Source organism: Silurus aristotelis (assembly GCF_946808225.1).
Source record: "Silurus aristotelis genome assembly, chromosome: 11".
In the NCBI taxonomy this organism is placed as follows: Eukaryota; Metazoa; Chordata; class Actinopteri; order Siluriformes; family Siluridae; genus Silurus; species Silurus aristotelis.
Genome location: NC_139584.1, coordinates 25,717,506 through 25,736,232, shown reverse-complemented (window position 1 = coordinate 25,736,232; position 18,727 = coordinate 25,717,506). Strand labels below are relative to the sequence as shown.

At 37.3% G+C, this 18,727-nt stretch overlaps 2 protein-coding genes across 2 annotated transcripts; one reads left to right on the top strand and one right to left on the bottom strand.

The window, feature by feature from the left end:
* The first annotated feature begins 547 nt into the window (after positions 1-547).
* rfk (riboflavin kinase) lies at positions 548-5,373 on the top strand. The gene is made up of 4 exons (XM_083554077.1): positions 548-989; positions 1,580-1,731; positions 2,866-2,968; positions 3,062-5,373. The coding sequence occupies exons 1-4, from the start codon at positions 908-910 to the stop codon at positions 3,202-3,204; spliced, it is 480 nt and encodes a 159-aa protein (XP_083410203.1). The 5' UTR covers positions 548-907; the 3' UTR covers positions 3,205-5,373.
* On the bottom strand, positions 5,230-17,577 carry LOC310733097 (proprotein convertase subtilisin/kexin type 5-like). The gene is made up of 14 exons (XM_083554019.1): positions 17,506-17,577; positions 17,270-17,312; positions 17,042-17,184; positions 15,953-16,156; positions 15,475-15,558; positions 15,158-15,347; positions 14,101-14,315; positions 13,618-13,854; positions 11,970-12,203; positions 11,170-11,347; positions 9,349-9,566; positions 9,080-9,180; positions 7,998-8,187; positions 5,230-6,102 (listed from the first exon to the last, which is right to left on the bottom strand). Exons 1-14 carry the CDS (start codon positions 17,516-17,518, stop codon positions 5,684-5,686), a joined length of 2,469 nt encoding a protein of 822 aa, XP_083410145.1. The 5' UTR covers positions 17,519-17,577; the 3' UTR covers positions 5,230-5,683.
* Between the last annotated feature and the right edge of the window lie 1,150 nt (positions 17,578-18,727).

Genomic DNA, 18,727 nt, shown 5'->3' with positions numbered 1-18,727 from the left:
CTTCTTTGTTTTGACCCACTGAATGGATTCCAAACATCTGAAAGTTTTGAGTTTACAATAAACCTTGTACAAGCTATGGCCAAAAATGTGTGAAAATTATTATTTTGGACTGCAGCGCCCCCCATTGGCCAACTGGGTTGATACTTTGTCATCCTCTTCCCAAATTGAGATGTTTCAAATCTCTATGCCTTACGGTTTAGAATAGAATAGCCTTTATTTGTCACATATACATTACAGCACAGTGAAATTGTTTTTTTTTTCGCATATCCCAGCCTGCTCGGAAGCTGGGGTCAGAGTGCCCCTGGAGCACAGAGGGTTAAGGGCCTTGCTCAAGGGCCCAAGAGTGGCAGCTTGCCGATACTGGGGCTTGATTAATTAATTTTAAATAATTATTAATGATAATAATAATTTTTTTTTTATAAAAAAAAAAAAAAAAAAACTAAATTAACATTTACAAAAACTAAGTTTTATGAAACAGACGGCGTGATATTAAACTCGTCTTGTGGATTAGGACTTTTATTGTTAGACTTTTATATTGAATGGTGCTTTTTTGATGTCGTCATATCCTGCGCATGCCGTCTGAGGGCGGCGTTTGTGGAAATAAAAATGACGTCCTGACTCTTTGCTACTACATATGACAGTAGCGCGAGTGCAGAGCCTTAGCCTACTGTCAGTGTCATTTGTTTTATTTTTCAACACTGCTTACATTTACGGTGTTTTGTGAAAGCAAAAAACAGCCACATTGTGCGAGAAGTTCTAGAAGAATCCACAGGGCCAGCGGGGCGCTTCCTGCCGGCGTTTAACTGTACACAGAGTACCAGACTAGCCAGAAACAAGCTAATCATTTTAATTCTATTTTATTTTATATATATAATACAATATTTCAGCCAGCAGTGAAACCGTGGATATGAGGAGTCTCCCGTACTTCTGTCGAGGACCGGTGATTCGGGGATTTGGACGAGGAAGCAAAGATCTAGGAATCCCAACAGGTAAGAGCGCCGGGCTGTGTCTCAATCCGACTCTCTTTACGTCATGTAGGGGAACTGCGTAGGTTGTAAATGAACAGGGTTTATACACCCTACTTAGGGCCCTAATTTGCTAATGTGATACTATTCTTGAAAGGCCTATTTAGTACATATTTTGATTAATATCTTTGAAGACAATTCAAGTTTGACATGAATGAATAGATGTATTTTTTTTGTGTGTTTTTAGGATATCCTGAGTAATAAAATGTTATTTCCCCAGATTGCTAGTTAACTGCTAGTTAACTACCCTATTTGGTCATTTTCATTATTTCAGGTGAAATAATGATCCATATATTATTGAATGGTATCAGGAGGTCACTTCACAACTCACTCTAATAAAAAAAAGTGCTTTCTCAACTCACAAAGACCCCCAGAACCAAATATACAGGCTTGTCCTACACAATGTCTGTGGAGGTCAGAGGTTTAAGGGTAGATACTGACAGAAAGAACAGAGCTTTTCTGGATGCTGCTTGTGCATAAGAATTTCATGATTCTAGGATTTAAAACATTTGTAAAAGCTAAGATGGTAATGATCCCCTTTATACGTACCACAGCAAACTTCCCGGAGTCTGTAGTGGACAGTCTGCCTGCAGATATCAGCACTGGCATCTACTACGGCTGGGCCCGTGTGGACAACGGAGACATCCATAAGATGGTGATGAGCATCGGCTGGAACCCCTACTACAAAAACAGCAAGAAATCTATGGTGAGAAAGACAGCGATTTATGATGATCCGTTATGATCTTTTATATTATAGTGATGGGAAGATCCGATCATTTTAATTACTTGGTTCTTTGAATTTTGTTCAACAAAATAAAAAATCGAGTCATTCAGATCATTTCGTTCCTTTGATCAATAATAATATAAAATGTTACCTTTTCAATAAGCAGATCCCCTAACGCGTCTCGTCTACATACACACATTTTAACTATAGTTACAATAATGAAATCGACAATGACGCTTAGGTCAAATTATAATAAACAGATCGAGTAACTCGCCTCTCATATCTTCTGGTCCGTATCATTAGGGGTTGTTTTTGAATTCCATAATTATTGTAACAATAATGTCAAGGTTCAGACCAAGAAACCTGATCTTGCATTGTGTAGCGTCTATGAGTCATTTAATCAAAGACACCGACAAGAGGATTCATGAGATGAAGTACTCAGTTCTGTAGCTTGCAATTGTAGAAAATGGAACAATTCACTCTTTGAGACTCCTCGTTCTTCTGAGTCACATTAAAGACTCGTTACAAATGAACGAATCGTTCATGAACAACACGTCAATATTACATTTGCGTATTAGACCAAAAAGACAGGAGGAGGATTGAGTTTTACCAGTGTTTTCTTCATGGCTTTGTAGCCTGTTGGTGCAAGATACAGACTTTTTTTTTTTTTTTTTACATTTATAATTTTTATTAATTATATATAGTGCTCCTATTAAGCACTATATTTAGAAACTGAGTGGGTTGTAATGAACATGGAAAAAAGTTCTAAGCTGGGCCATAACAAATTTGTCTCTGGTTCTGGTTCTCTGGTTCTGGTTGCGATCCACAGATTTAATTTTGATCCACAGACAAGACTCTACCATCAAGGCAAAAACACAAATATAAAATTCAAAGAGTAGGCAGGCATGCTGAGTCAGCAAAATCAGCTCATTACAGATCAGTTTAGGATTTCAGATAAGCTTTTTCTGTTTGTTTTTTTTAGAAGGAGAAAGCTCAAAAACATGTACTAGATCAATATGATGTATTTGCCAATACCTAGAGCAGATATTGATATATTTAAGCAGTGAGAGAAGATGGATTATTAGGTACATTACTGATATTCTATATACATCACAGGAAACTCATTTGATCCACAAGTTTAAGGAGGATTTCTACGGTCAGATGCTGAGCGTTGTCCTGGTGGGCTACATTCGCCCGGAAAGGGGATTCAGCTCACTAGGTAAATCGCACACAAAAATCCATGTGTCCGATACAGACAGATACACAGATTAAAATGGCAAACCACTGACGTGCATGCTTTGTCATTTTGCAGAAGAATTGATCACCGCCATTCGCAGCGATATCGACGAGGCAAGAAGATACCTGGACCTGCCCGAGCACATAAAGCTGAAAGAAGACACCTTTTTCCGGACGTCCACATCCACGATAGACAAACAGTTCTTGAATAATCATTAAAATGTAACTTGATCTAGTTTTATCAGAGTGAAACCACTGTAACATATGCATTGGTGCATTATTTTTGTATTATAGCATCTTTTAGAAAGGTTTACACACATGGTATGGCCAGTGCAGGCACTGATTTAAGTCGGTTAGTTCTTTCTGGAAGATGAAACTGAGAGGTCAGGTTGCGCTGGTTTTAATGAAGGCAATGACGTTACCTCGGCCAGTTCAGAAACCACACGCGGTTCTTAAGATGAGAAACCGGAAACTCTCATGACTGAAACATTTCTGGGCTCAGCCTTTACAGATCACAATCCAAAAGATCTGAAATCAGTCATATGATTGGTTTCTTGCTGAATCGTTTCTACAGATGATAAATTGCTGTAAAATTTTAATTGTAAAAGGCTTCTGTTTACTTTTTTTTTTTAAAGTAACATTTTACTGTACCAGATGTAGTCTGCATTTCAGACTGTGCTACATATATATAATGTTAATTTAAGCTCTGATTTGCTTAGAGAATGTGTTGTGTATGTAATCAAAGGAATATGATGTACAGGAGTGAATTTATAGGTCATAGCCTATTTATAGCCTAGAAATCTGAAGCATAACCATTTTTTTCTTATTCAGGTTCAGTGGTAGAATTTACACCATATGTATCTCAATGTGATTATATTTATTACTATGTTCAATCTGCTTGCCTGGTCACTTGAACTAAAACTGTTTGAGCCATTAGCTCTAACACAAGTAAGACTCTAAAATAATAATTGGGACCTAGTTTGGTGGTGGTTTTGGTAAATGAAGTGGTTTTAAATAAAACCTATTGCACAATGAACGTTCATAAAAATAAACACACTGATGTGAGTCTGTATATATATAATACATACACAAATTGCTTTCTTTTATCTAGTTTATACATAAATTGACACTGTTTTTTTTAGTCCATGGTGTGCTCTTATGGAACCCAATACAGCAGTTCAACCAAACATATTTTACCTTAACATTGATACAACTAAGATCTAAACCCATTCCAATTACAATACATTCCCAACAATCACAGCTCGCAAACTTTTAATTTTTTCCCACTTCTGAATGAAAATAAATTAGAAATCTTATGCTTCATAATAATTCGGATTCCTACCGGTTATTGTGTGGAAATTGACCGTAGACTCTCGAAGGTGACTGATGCTAAACATCAGCTAAACTACTTTATTTACAGTTGAAGGTGGAGTCAGAGAAAGCATAGTGGTTTGGAAAATGAATTAGTGCACACTCCATTCCCCATCAGTCCACTTCATGGCTTTCATTTGTGTTGACATAATAAATTAACTGAACGACAAAGGCTGACCTGCTTATATAGTGAAAGCTTGGCAAGTTCATTTATAATTTTGCCCAAATGTGAAAAATATCTCATGTTCATAAAATATATATAAAGTAGGTGTAGAATATATAACACCAGATTTAATCATTTTGCTTGTAATCCAATTTAATGAACAAGGTCCCTAATAAAAATTTTACACGTTTGGGGTCTGATGACTGGAATGGGAACCGTGTATCTCATCATGTGTCTTCTTTTATCCAGGTAATTCTTTTGAGGAGCACAAATCTGCACAATCACACACTAAATTCTAGTGGTACATCATCCCAGATTAGTGGATATTAGAACAGAAAATGAAGACGAAGTGTGGAATTGGATAATAAAGAAAAAATAAAAATACACAATAGGATTTTATGGTCAGGCGTCCACAAACTTTGTCCAAAAATCTTAGTTGTCTTGGCAAAAAAAAAATTAAAGGTTTTACTTTATATTGTAATTAAAACAATGTGTAATGGGGCAAAATGGTAAAAATGGACATTAACATAAACATTGTTTCCTCATGCCAGTAATTAATTTTTTATTTTGTATTCATTATAAAATTTTGTATAAAAAGAACTATGCATGTCCTGTTAGGACTTTCGTATAAAACTCTCAACCCTGAGCATTCATTATTTTAAACTCTAATTGTACATATACCAAAAATATCCATTTACAAATCCAAATTTGAGTTGATTTTGTGATTCATTTATTACACTGTAAATATATCTGATATGCGGGGCTCATGTCATGTGATGATAATGCAATTGTAGGTAGAAACACTATATACTAATACATATAGATACCGTTACATTGAGCAGCCTGTAGGGGGGGGGGGGTTTGAAGTACACACTAGTGTTTGTTAATTTTTGGGTCAAATATAAGCTCCTGAAGTCTACATTCACAATAACTCAAAAAAAAAAAAAAACGATTGCCTCTTCAAAACAGTGGAATGCAATCATGCTCTCTAAAGCATTCCTAAAGTGCTTAAACATGGATTGTTCTTCAAATTTTCTCTTTTCCTTTTTACTTCTCCCCTTGGAAGAATGCGAATACATTTCCTGTATTATATTAGCAAACCCTTAATCTTCCTTCAACCGACACACAAAAATTGCTGCAAAAGTTACAGGATCCTAATACACTTCATTTTACAGCATAGAGTGAGTAATCGTACTCCATTTCCATGTCCTCTTCTTCATGGTCTAAAAGGCCATACTTAAATTTATGGTACACAACACCATCCTGCCCCATGTACACAATCTCATCTTCAGCATCATCTTCATCCTCGTCTTCGTCCTTATCACAGTACTCACCCTGAATTTGGTCCCGGAGCGTGGCCGTGGTAAAGGCAGGCTCTTTGTCTAGCTTGGCGTAGCCATTGGATTTTACAGAACGTAAGGCAGGCAGTTTCGAGTGACAAAACATGAGGAGCAAACCCACCCCTAATATGCCTATAAACAGCATTATTATGGTTACAGTCACGAGAGCAATATTTCCTGCAGGCAATTCCTCTTTGCTTCGGAATTTAAAGTTGACCCCTGGGACGCACTCATCGATGAAAGCTGTGACGGAGGAAACAAAATAATTTTAGACAATACCAAAAGCATAGATACATGGCCTGTTTGCTGTGCACACATTTAACAGGGTCATCTTAGTCTTTAAACATGAAACAAAATTTTTTTTAATATATTGAGAGAAAGAGCATGGCAATATGGTTCCCTCCATCATTTGCATATCCCCACATCACCAACCTTTTTTTCATTTCCTCAAATTTTATATTTAATATACAAAGAAAAATATACGCTATAATTAGCCTTTGGACTTTGTATGCATCCACCATTTTTAAGTGCCTATACAATGACCAGGCATAACCAGACATAACATTATGACCAGTGATTGAATAACACTGTTATACTATAACCTTGTTAGTGGGTGGGATATACAGTGGGGAGAATAATTATTTGATCCCCTGCTGATGCCCCTTACAAAGAAATAAATAGTCTAAAATTTCTTATTGTGGTAGATTTATTTTAATAGAGAGAGACAGAATATGAAAAAATGTGATCAAGTGAAATAAGTATTTGAATCAATTTCTTCCATTCAAACCTCTCCACCACCAGGGGCAAGGCTAAAAAGCTGTCTAACGACGTCAGGAACAAGTTTGTAGACCTGCACAAGGCTGGAATGGGCTACAAGACCATCAGATTGTTGCCTTGGCTTTATGTTTTAGCTCAATGTCATCTTTAGTGTTCTGGCTGAGGTCAGGATGTTCTCATCCAAGATTCTGCAGTGCATGGCCCCATTCAGGTGGTGAAGTTTTCCTGTACCCTTAAGAAGAGAAACAGCCTCAAAGCAGAATGTTTCAGTAGGGATGATGTTCTTGGGGTCATATTCAGAATTTCTCTTCCTCCAAACACGGCAAGTCGAGTTAATACCAAAGAGCTCAATTTTGATCTAATCTGAACACATCATATTCTCCCAAGTCTTCTCTGAATCATTTAGGTGTTCATTAGCAAACTTCAGATGGGCCTGTTCATGTGCATTCTTGAGCAGAGAGACCTTGGTGTGTCTTTCATAAATATAACGAATATAACTGATATTCTAAAGGGGCAGGACTAATTTGTATCTTATGAACAGTCAATAATTCTTGTTGGTTGGTAGGGGATCAAATACAAATTAATTTAAAATCTTTCTTTAATGTTTTTTTAAAGGATTTTTTTTTATTCTGTCTCTGTTAAAATAAACCTGGCATAAGAAATTCTAGACTGATGCTTTAGAAGCAGGAAAAATGGACAAGCAATAGGATTTGAGCGAGTTTGACGAACGACAAATTGTGATGACTAGACGACTGGGTCAGAGCATCTCCAAAACTGCAGCTCTTGTTGGGTGTTCCCGGTCTGTAGTGATCAGTATATATCAAAAGTGGTCCAAGGAAGGAACAGAGGTGAACCGGGTCAGGGTCATGGGCGACCAAGGCTTATTGATGCACGTTGGGAGTAAAGGCTGGCCAGTGTGGTCCGATCCAACAGATAAGCTCCTGTAGCTCAAATTCGGTAGCTCGACAGGTCGGGACTGTTTTGGCAGCAAAAAGGGACCAACCCAATATTAGGCAGTTGGTCATAATGTTATGCCTGGTTTATGTAAGTGTTTAATCAATCTAGACTCCTTTACAGTTTTTAGCGAATATTGTTATGATGGATATTAGGATGTTCAATGTTTTGGATCCATAATTTTCTTCTTAGGTTTTTTTTTTTTTTTAGGCTGTTCAAATTCTCGTTTGTAAATGGTTACTGCAGCATGAGCTTTTTGCAAAACTAACAGTAGCCGGTAATATCCAAACACATGCTATAGCAATCTTCATCATTTAAACGTGTGAGTATGTTAATCCCAGGGCTTTATTCAATTAGGTGGAATAGGGTACTGATTATTGGTTTTAGAACTATGTAAAAGATTTTACCGTCATGGCATTGGCAGCATTCCCAGGGCAGCGGAGACGAGCCCTTGTGATTTTCTTTTCCACAGCAAGCTAAACACCGTCCATCCTCTGACTGGCGATGTTGAGCATGGCAGTTGGTGCAGTTGAACGGCCCCTTGCCTTTACACTCTAAACACGACGGGTCACATGCTAGGCACTTAACCTCCGGGCTCTGTGTGTGACAAGTAGAAATTTAGAAATGTGTAGTGTTAGTAAACTTAGGTGAATGGACTACACACTAGGGATACACCGATCCTCTACCACTGCTCACAACCATCTTTCAGGGAACAATGTATACATGCCTCAAGATTCCTTCTGTCCTGGCACCTAGGTGGTGAAATTAACTTCTAGTTGATGTTCGAACACCTGCATCACTAGCAGTTTTCAACTAACGTCTAAAGACTTAGCTCTTTTACTTAAATTAGATCAAATAGAGTTTAAGACTGATGTTATTGTTGGTCTGTGTCCTGTAATGTACAAGGTGGTATTAAATTTAATAGTCCTAACTGGTGCTATTCTGACCTTTAGCGTTACCATGTCCGCAAATTCATCATGGACGGCAAGTTAGAACAAAGAGCAAACCTGAACTTCTGCGTGAAACTGGGAAAATCTGCTATAGCGACATTTGACATGGCATACGGCGATGCTGCCGAGTCGTTCGAGGTGTATTTACATATATTATTTGTTAGATGCTTCAAAACACTTTTGTATGTCAGTCTGGATAAGGGCATCTTCCAAATGCCTTAAATGTAAATAAGTGAGCTTTTGATGGTCCTTATCCAATTTGTACAGAGTACAGGATAGAATGTAGTCAGAAAATAAATCTCCACTACTATTACTACTACCTATGAAGTAGGATTATTGGATAACTGGCAACTATAGATACATGTATCTAATACACTGGTCACTCAGTATTTCTTTTTTAGCATTAACTTTCTAAATGCAATGAAAAACCCCTTTCCACCAAATCAAATGGATGTTTGATCCCCATTTATGTAGCGTCATATCTTTATTTAAATGCACCAGAGTCAGTGGTCATCAATGTAAGGTGCAGGTTGCGTTACCGTGGACACAGCGTACTCTCCAGCAAGACACAGGGATGAACAAATGCCACCAATCCTTTGAAAGCCCTCAAAGCAGGACAAGCAGTATAAAGGTCCCGATTCTATGAAACAGATTAAACAATAATGATATTACAATTCTAATCTAAAAATATTTTAAATAGAACTTAAAATATTTTTTTTTTTTTTACATTTTTAAAATTTGTACATTTACTATTATTTGAACAGGTATGATTTGGTATGTTTTAGTGTTGGCTTTGGAAGAAGTTTACTTTCACAGGTTTTGCAGGATGGGTGACACCGCTGGCACACTTTCTTCCAAGTATCAGCGAAGTAGTTGGACGGGCAAACATGCACACAAATCCCTTTGTGCTTTAACAGGAAGTAACCGGCTTCACAGCCTAGGCAGTTCATCTCGCCAGCACCCGAACACTCAACACATGACGGGTCACAGGGCTCGCATGTCCCAAGGGTGTCATTGCCGTAGAACCTAAAAAAATTTTCACCACTATTATCGGTTGAAATGAAGTAACCAAGACAAGGACAGAAGTATTGTGAATTGAGGGTTAGGTGTGCTTGGATGGATGGATGTATGAATGGATGTATGGATAAAATAATTTTAAACTTTTCTTCACATATTCCAGCTTCTTAGGAAGCTTTGTTCAGACCACAGCATCAGCTACGTTACAGCACAACTGGAGCACGGAGATTTAAAGGTCTTGCTCAACGGTGGCAGCTTGGCAGGGTTGGGGCTTAAACCCCCAAGATTTAGAGCCTTAAACATTGAGTTACCACTGTAAATTGCTGCTATTAAACCTCAATTTACAAACTTCCTGTAGTCCCCAAATTTCACTCATAAGAATTTCACACAAATATAACATTGCAAAGACTGGAAATTATATATAATATCTATTTCTTACTATAAGTAAATGCCCCAGAAGTTACAAATAAAAAATACATGCTGAAACTTAGGTGTGGGATGTTGGACATGACAAAACTCATGGACTCATGTTTAGTCTGTTGCTCTTTAAAAGAAAAAGAAAAAAAATCAGAGCCTTGGGATTCAAGGACACACTGTATTAGAAGTGTTGCTTTTAAAGAAATGCTGCAATAGAAGTCAAGTCCATAAAAGAAAAGAAAGATTATATTTCTGTATAATGATTTCTGGAATATTCTGGATATTCTCAACATTGGTTTCTTCCCTTTTAACAACAAAGTACACTGCTAAACGTTCAAACAAACGAGTTGATAAGCCAAGTTCTTGAGATGCTCGATGTTTTAATTTTAAGATCAAATGTATTATCTGAAATCCTATTCTATTCGATCTAAAATGTAGTCTTATCAGTTAACCTTCTGGCCTACTATGCTTTCTCAATGTCCCTTAATTACGCATGTTTTAGATATAACGCACTGTAACATTTACATTTATGGCATTTGGCAGAAACCCTTATTTAGAGCTAATTACAACTCAGCAGGGGACTGTTAAGGGCCTTGCTGAAGGGCCCAGCAGTGGCAGCTTGGTGGTGGTGGGATTTAAACCTTTGACCTTCTGATCCAAAGTCCAGAGTGAGCTTCAAATTTCCAGCACCACCAAGCTGCCACGTGAGCAAGGCCCTTAGTTCTCAACTGCTAAGTGGTATAAATCTAGATAAAATATTTTTGACTAAATGCTTTTGATAAAGGCATCTGCCAAATGCCATTAATGTAAATGTTAATGTAGAAACATTATTAAGAGCGAAAGCACATGACTTGCTGTAATATGCACAAACATAAAAATAAATACAGAGTTTGATTAGACATTCAACCTTCACGCTGTGGGTATTTAATAATTCAGTGTATGCTTCTAAAATAGCATTAGCTGCTCTGTAATTTGATCCAGCTCTTCACACATTTATTGTTTGAGTGTGTGGTGCCCTCTAGTGATGGCATGACAAATGCCAGTCATGATGACGAAGCAGAATGGGATAAATCTGACACTCAGTTCTAACTTCCTTCCACCGACCCGTAGTAAGGCGTCCTTATTGTCATTCAATTACAAAAGTATCGAATGATGGGGAGGCAAAAAAAGGAACGTGACTGACATAAATGCGTACCTGGAAGGACAATTTTGCACACAGGTGTTTCCCAACCTGTAAAGGCCTTTTTTGCATCCGAGGCAGTCGTTACTGTGATGCCCACGGCACACTGCACACGTCACGTGACACTTAATACATTCGTGCTCATTCTTGTCACTGTAGTAACCATCCGGGCACATGGAAACACACATGTGATCTGTTCGGAGAGACAATGAGACTTGAATTTTTAGCTTCTTATTTAATACCGTATACTCTGAATAATAAAAGTATTTTGTTATATTATACTTGTGTTATATACGGTTTTTATTGTGTTGTATTTGAACAGCTACACTATATGGACAAAAGTTTGTAGACTAACCATAAGATTTGAAATGTGTTTTTTGAACATCCCAGACTAGAAACGTTTTTGCCGTTTTGCCGCAGACTCTTTTTGCCGTTATAGTAACCTCCACTGTTCTGGGAAGATGTTCCAGTAGATGTCTAGTTGTGAAGATTTGTGCTTATTCAAACAAAAAAGGTGCTACAAAGGGCAGGTACTTATTTACAGTGAGGAGGCCTTGTGTTCTGAGAACAAAGGTGTTTCAGTGTTCTGAAAGAAAAAGCTGTTCTCATTTGAATTGAGGTAAGAGTTTTATAGCAGGCCACTCAAGATCTTTCACTCCAACCTACGTAAGCCAATCGTGTGCCTCCAACCTTGAAGTAACAGTTTAGCAAAGAACCACAAACAGTTGGAAAAGTCAGGTGTCCCAATACTTTTGTCCATCTAGTGTAGTTTAAATGGTAGAAAAGAGAAGTTGGATGAAGCATCATGAACTCACTGTGCAGGTAAACGTCAGAGCGGCAGCTGAGGCACAGATGTTCCTCTGCGCCTGAACAGCGGAGACAGCTCGGGTGGCACGGTTTGCACTGGCCATCTTTATCCTCAAACGTGTTCTGAGAGCAGGTGCTGTAGAACTCGCAATGGCCGTTAACATCTTTCCTCATGTTGGGCTTGCAGCTGAGGCATGAAGAAGGGTGAGGGCCAGAGCAGGTCAGGCAGGATCTATCACAGTCTGGAAAACATACATACAGATGCACACAGACACAACCAGTAAGCTTTAACCTTGATGGATTGCTGCACAAAAAATAGAGGAGGACATAAAAATGAAAATTTATTCTTTAATATTTAATATTTTTCAAATAATTTTTTACCAAAAGACAAATGATTGCAAATGTAGAATTTATTGCTCTTCTCTTCGCATGTGTCTAGGGTGCAGACTTAATCCAGTCAATTTCACATTATCCCAATAGAGAAAAAAAAATGTAAATACAAAAACCACCCTAATGTGTCGAATGATGACAGAGAAACCATGAAAGCCGGCTTGTGTTTTGAATGGCAAGATTCCAATTTTGAGTTTAAGTCCTATTTAGTTCATCTGTACACCATATGGAACACTGTTTTGAAAAGAAAGCACTGTTCATCTCAAAACTGTTTTTGCTCTTGTTTGTAATTAGGCTTTCATCTATCTGTGTAGACAAAATAAAAAACGAACAATGCAAGAGTGTTTCCATTTGTTTTGAACCAATGTTGTAGTCAGTGGAAGAGTCTAAACAGAATAAGTACCAAAAGCTATTACATGTAAAGGATGTTTAACTTATTTGATTTCTAAGCGCAAAATACAACCAAAACACAAATTCGTTCAGACACAATAGACCAATGATGGAAACTACAAATGTCGAAAAAAGGCAAAACAACAATTTAATGATTTAGAATGACAAAAGTCTTTGAAGAATGAAGCAAGAGAAACCATGATATATGTTACTAAAAGCCATATGAATAGTCTGGGGATGTAAGATTTGTGCTGGCCAACATCTGTGCAGCATCTGGTTGTGCAATGTCTAGCTTTTGTTTGTACAGTGGCAGCTTTGGCTTATGTTTCTCTCGTTCCATATACAGTTATGATTCATTTAATCATATATATATATATATATATATATATATATATATATATATATATATATATATATATATATATATATATATATATATATATATAAAACATTTATAACGTTTAAATATATATTAAAAACGTTTTCTTTCTAAGCCCCCTAATAATATAGATAGATAGATAGATAGATAGATAGATAGATAGATAGATAGATAGATAGATAGATAGATAGATAGATAGATAGATAGATAGATAGATAGATAGATAGATAGATAGATAGATAGATAGATAGATAGATAGATAGAACTATTAGGGGGCTTAGAATACGTCCCTTTGCAAGAAAACGTTTTAAATATCCTGTTATTCTTTTTCAATTCAGTCTGTGACAATTGCCTATATATAGCTCTCTATATTTCCGTAGGGACATCCTGAAAGCTGTGATGCTTCATTCAGATTTTGAGAAATGCCAGATCAAGTGTTTGTTAGATTGCAAAAGATTGGGCGGTTGTAAAAGTGTGTATGTTTGAGATTGACATACCCCGACATTCAGCCTTGTCCTGGTATGTGGCTGATGGACAAGTGGAAAGACATGCTCCATTGTAGCGGACATCTGTAGGAGACGAGCACGATATGCAGTCGTCTGCATGAGGCCCATCACAGGCGGCGCAATTTTCATGGCAACGCTCACATTTCTTTTCTTGCACGTTTGGAAAGTAGGCTTTAGGACAGTCATCTAAACACATGCCATCATGCAGGAAATAGTACTGCTCACATTCTGATAGACAGACAGACAGTCAGGTAGAAAGCAAGAAAGAAAGAAGGTCAAGCCACTTGTAAACTTCTTGCATGTTAGCTGCCTACTACTGTATATACACAGATTAGAATTTAAAATGTATAACATTTTCTACTAGTTTCTAGACCTTGTTTAAATGTATCTTATAAAATTCTTATAATAGAACTAAGTTTTTCCTTTCAAACTTATCTGCCTTCTTTCCAAGAGCATCATAACAGCAGTCCTTACCACTGCATCGGCCTTTTTCATCACATTGGGTGCAGCTGTTAGGACACTGCTCGCACACGTTGCTTTTGATATAGTAGCCCTCAGGGCAGTGGACCACACAGGTGTGTCTGTGGAGCAGGTACTGCTGCTCACAGCTCAGACAATAACCAGGCTCGTTTTCACACGAGACACATCGTTCAGCACAGCTACGGCAAACACCACCTTCAGGGTAACCTCTGTGGATAGTCAAACCAAATGAGTGTATTGCTTAGGAAATATGCCAGTATTTAATTTCATGCTTTATAATTTTAGATGCAGTGTCACCTATATGAACAAGAAAACAATCACACACAATCTGTCCTGCCTTCTTTTAAAAATCAGCTTACACACACACACACACACACACACACACACATCTATATCTATATATATTCTAATCAACACAGAGCATGAAGACAGAATACTCTTGTAATTGTTTTAAAGTAATTATAGTGTAGTTTATGTTACATAAATAACCAGGACATCAAATAGAACTTTTTCTATGTTTCCACACGGACGATTTTAATTGCCGGATGTGTACACCATGGCAGATTTGGGTGCTAGATTTGGGACATGGTGCATCAGTAAAACAAATGTTTATTGATTACATTTATTTAATTTATTTTATCTAATTAAAGAAGGGATGTGATGAATGTGTGTGTGTTGCGTTGAAGGTTTATATTTTTAATTTTAAAAAAATTAAATTAATTATTGATTAGATAGATAGATAGATAGATAGATAGATAGATAGATAGATAGATAGATAGATAGATAGATAGATAGATAGATAGATAGATAGATAGATAGATAGATAGAATTTGTGCTGTTAAAACAAATTTGCATATATATATATATATATATATATATATATATATATATATATATATATATATATATATGTGTGTGTGTGTGTGTGTGTGTGTGTGTGTGTGTGTGTGTGTGTGTGTGTGTGTGTGTGTGTGTTTGCTGTCTATTTGTCACATATATATCGCACGGTACATTTAATGTTTGCAAGGGCGAACAACCAAGAAGTACACACGTTGTACAGTTGGAAACGCATAAGCCATTCTGGAGATAGAGGCGACTTCTACACTTGAGGCACTGTTGGGCTTTGTCACACTTGTCACACCCTGGTGGGCAGTCCTCGCAGTGCCCAGTTGTCTTGTTCCCAAAAGTACCCGCAGGGCAGAATGATGTACAGATATGGCTGCTTGCAACTAAAAACAAACCTATAGGTATACACACACATGCATAAACATATATACTTTTTCTTCCCTAACAATGTTATTTCACATTTGAATTGAGATCATTTTAAGAAAACGAAATAAGGAAGCACTGGACAGTCAGCAGCCTTACCATCATTGCAGATATTACACTCATCAGCCATAGGCCCCCAGCACAGCTTACAGTTAGAATGACACTGCTCGCATTCCCCCTGCTCTATACATCACATATACGTGCACAAACACACACACATGGGTTGAGAGGAGGCAGAAGGCACTTATGCAGCAAGCAGTAATTTTAAGATGAACCAAATGTATGATTTACTGTCTTCAGGATGAGGCGCATAATAAGCAGATGCTAATTATAGCAGTGAGGGGCTTGTGGAAAAGCAGCAGTGTATAAGTATATTCTCCATGCTCATTTAGATCTAGCCACAACGTTTAGCCTAATACAAATCTTTACATTTAGGATAAAAAAAAATTTCCAATACTACAGAGAACATGGTTTAGACCAGATGATCATATTTTCCAGATTTATTAAATTCCTCATATTTAACCTGATCAGTCATTTAATTCATACTGTATTAGACTTAATGAAGGTGTTGGTTTACCATTGAGAAATTTGAAGGGGGCACAATGGACTGTTTGGTTCATGCTGACACACTGCCCGTCCAGTAAGCGCATCTCATCTTCACAAGAGTCGCAGTCGTCAAAGTACGGGCCGCCACATGAGCGACATTCGTGGTGGCATGGCTCGCACTCACCTCTTGCGTCAGCATAAAAACCCTCTTTACATTTCGCCACACACGTGCCGTCTAGACAAGAATGAGACATGCTCTCAGGTCAGCTCATAATTAAGGGGTTAGGATCTTTGCAAAGTCATGACTATCACTGTAGATATAAATTTAGGTGTAAATACTTAAAATGTAGCATTATTATGTAGCATGTCTGTTATTACATTTAGTACACAGAGAGGAAATGTCAAACTGTCTAACAAATATATCAATCTACAAAATAACAAGTTCCTTTCTTTCCATATTCCTCTAATTTCTACCACGCTGCAATTCAGAGGAGAGAACGTTGGGCTGGTAGCAGCATGTCTATCTGTCCTCACCTACCATCCACATAAACATTTATTCCTCTGCCCTAAGGCACCACACACACAATTCCAACACACACTTCCAACCAGACATTTACAAGGAATCAGATATAGACACTACACAATGAACAACATAAATGGAAAAAATCTATTGGTCTATGTCCATTTTGGTTAACAGCTTCCTCATTACTACAATTCCATCTGACTACCTAATGATCGTAATGTCAGTGAGATTCAACTCAAATTCATTTATACCAAATTCATCATCTTTTTGAACAGTAAGCGATTTATGCTAAAACAGCCATCAACATCATTATGTTTGCCACAGCATAAATCTTTACATTGCCAAAGAGCTTCAGTTTTAATTAACATGATGCTAAACAAGAAAGAATTGTTTTTGCTCTTTTGTTTTTCAAAGCCAAAGGGAAACCTGACATTTTTTTCTCCTGTTTATTCCCATTGGACCAGCACTAGCATAGTCCCTTGTGACAATTCAAGAACACATTTTTAATATGTTTGAAGATTGAGTCTGGTTTTCACAGGGGTGCATTGTTGACTGCTGAACTGAAGAGTTTTTAATCGGTAAATCAATCTTGGGCACCTGACAGAAAGAAGTTATCTTCACAGAGGTAACACTGGGACTCATCGCAGTTGATACAGTAATCCCCACATGGACTGCACATCATATAATCATCATCTCCATACGTTTTCTCCGGGCAAATCTTATGACAGCTTGTCGTGAATCTAAAACGAAGGGATTTCAATTGTAAAGATATTGAAACAAATGTATAGAATTTTGTGAGTTATTTTAACAATTTATAAGACTTACTCATAATATCCTTTCAGACAGGACATGCAGTGTGCTGGATTGACTGACAAACAGTGGAGAAGAAAAAATTGGTCAGTTACCCAACAAGATACCGAGAATGAGCTTCAAAAAGAGTTTCACCACGCATCAGTTATTAACGTAAGAAATACAATGTTAAATTGATCAACAATAGACATTCAGAACAACCGATGAACAGGTTGTATTTTATACTTCGTGTTAGGTTTAAGATAGTTCACCTGCATAAATCATCACAGATTTTATAAATAAACCAGCCAGTTAGCTGTCTTGTTCTCTGTGTACCAACAGGGGGCAAACCAACATTGCCCTAAATTGGAGATGAGATTAGATCCACTTACTCATTGGTTAATTTAATCAGATCTTTGTGAAGCAACTCTGCTTCAGGGCTGCCACATAGTGAAATCCAAACTGAGCAAATACTCCCCTTCTTTAAGACTCAGGCCAATACATAGTTTATGTAATTGAAGCAAGAATGCAAGGCGCCAAGAAAACTGTAGGCCTTTAGGGCATGTAGATTGTTTGGATTCGGTTGGTTGGACATGGTTGGATGATTTGTTTGAGGCATGTTTGCTCACACAGCATTAACAAGAACAATAACGCATGACAAGCTGATGTACCAGTCAACATTTCACACCTGGTGCCATTAGCAAGTTTTAGTTTCTAAGTAGGTTATTAGAAATAGTAGTAGTAGAGGTAGTAATAGTAGTAGTGTTTATTATTTATTTTTAAATATATAAATAAATAAATCACATCTTTAATCAATCTACTTATTAAAAAATAAAAAGCAATTTTGGAATTAATAAAGCACCTACTGAGTCCAGATCAGTTTTGACAAACTCAGCTTCCCCAAAAACCCTCTGGACCATAAGAGGGAAATGAGAAACTCGCTTCTTATCAGCCACTCTTTAATCTGATCCAGTTGGCCCGTATTTGATTGCACGCTTATCTAAAGAGAAACCAGCGTGCATCTAGCACTTTGATGACCCACACGCAACATGGTGTGACATCGTTTCATCTTTGCCATCAGTCTAAGTCCGTACTTAAATGGATGAAAAGACTTAAGAAGAAATGCAGCAAGATGTGTGCTTCATCTTCGTAGGATAGTCTCACACATGCACGCACACAGAGACTGCTTCGTTGGGCATGAATATATTTGTATTCTGTGTCAGATAAGTAAGAATGTCAAGACTGGGTAAAATGGGTCATGTAACACGAGTTGCATTGCTGTGCTAGACGCAAATTTGGGACTTGTTTTGAAATTACAATGTCCATTTTTAATGTAACTTTTTCCTCTTTTTTCACAACTCAAAAGATTAGTTGATTGTTTCATCAGAATATCACACAATAACGCTTAATTCGGAGTGGGGGAAAAATTCATCACCAAAAAATAAATAAATAAAGACAAATAAGAATCACACAGTGATGCGCCGTATTTGTCAC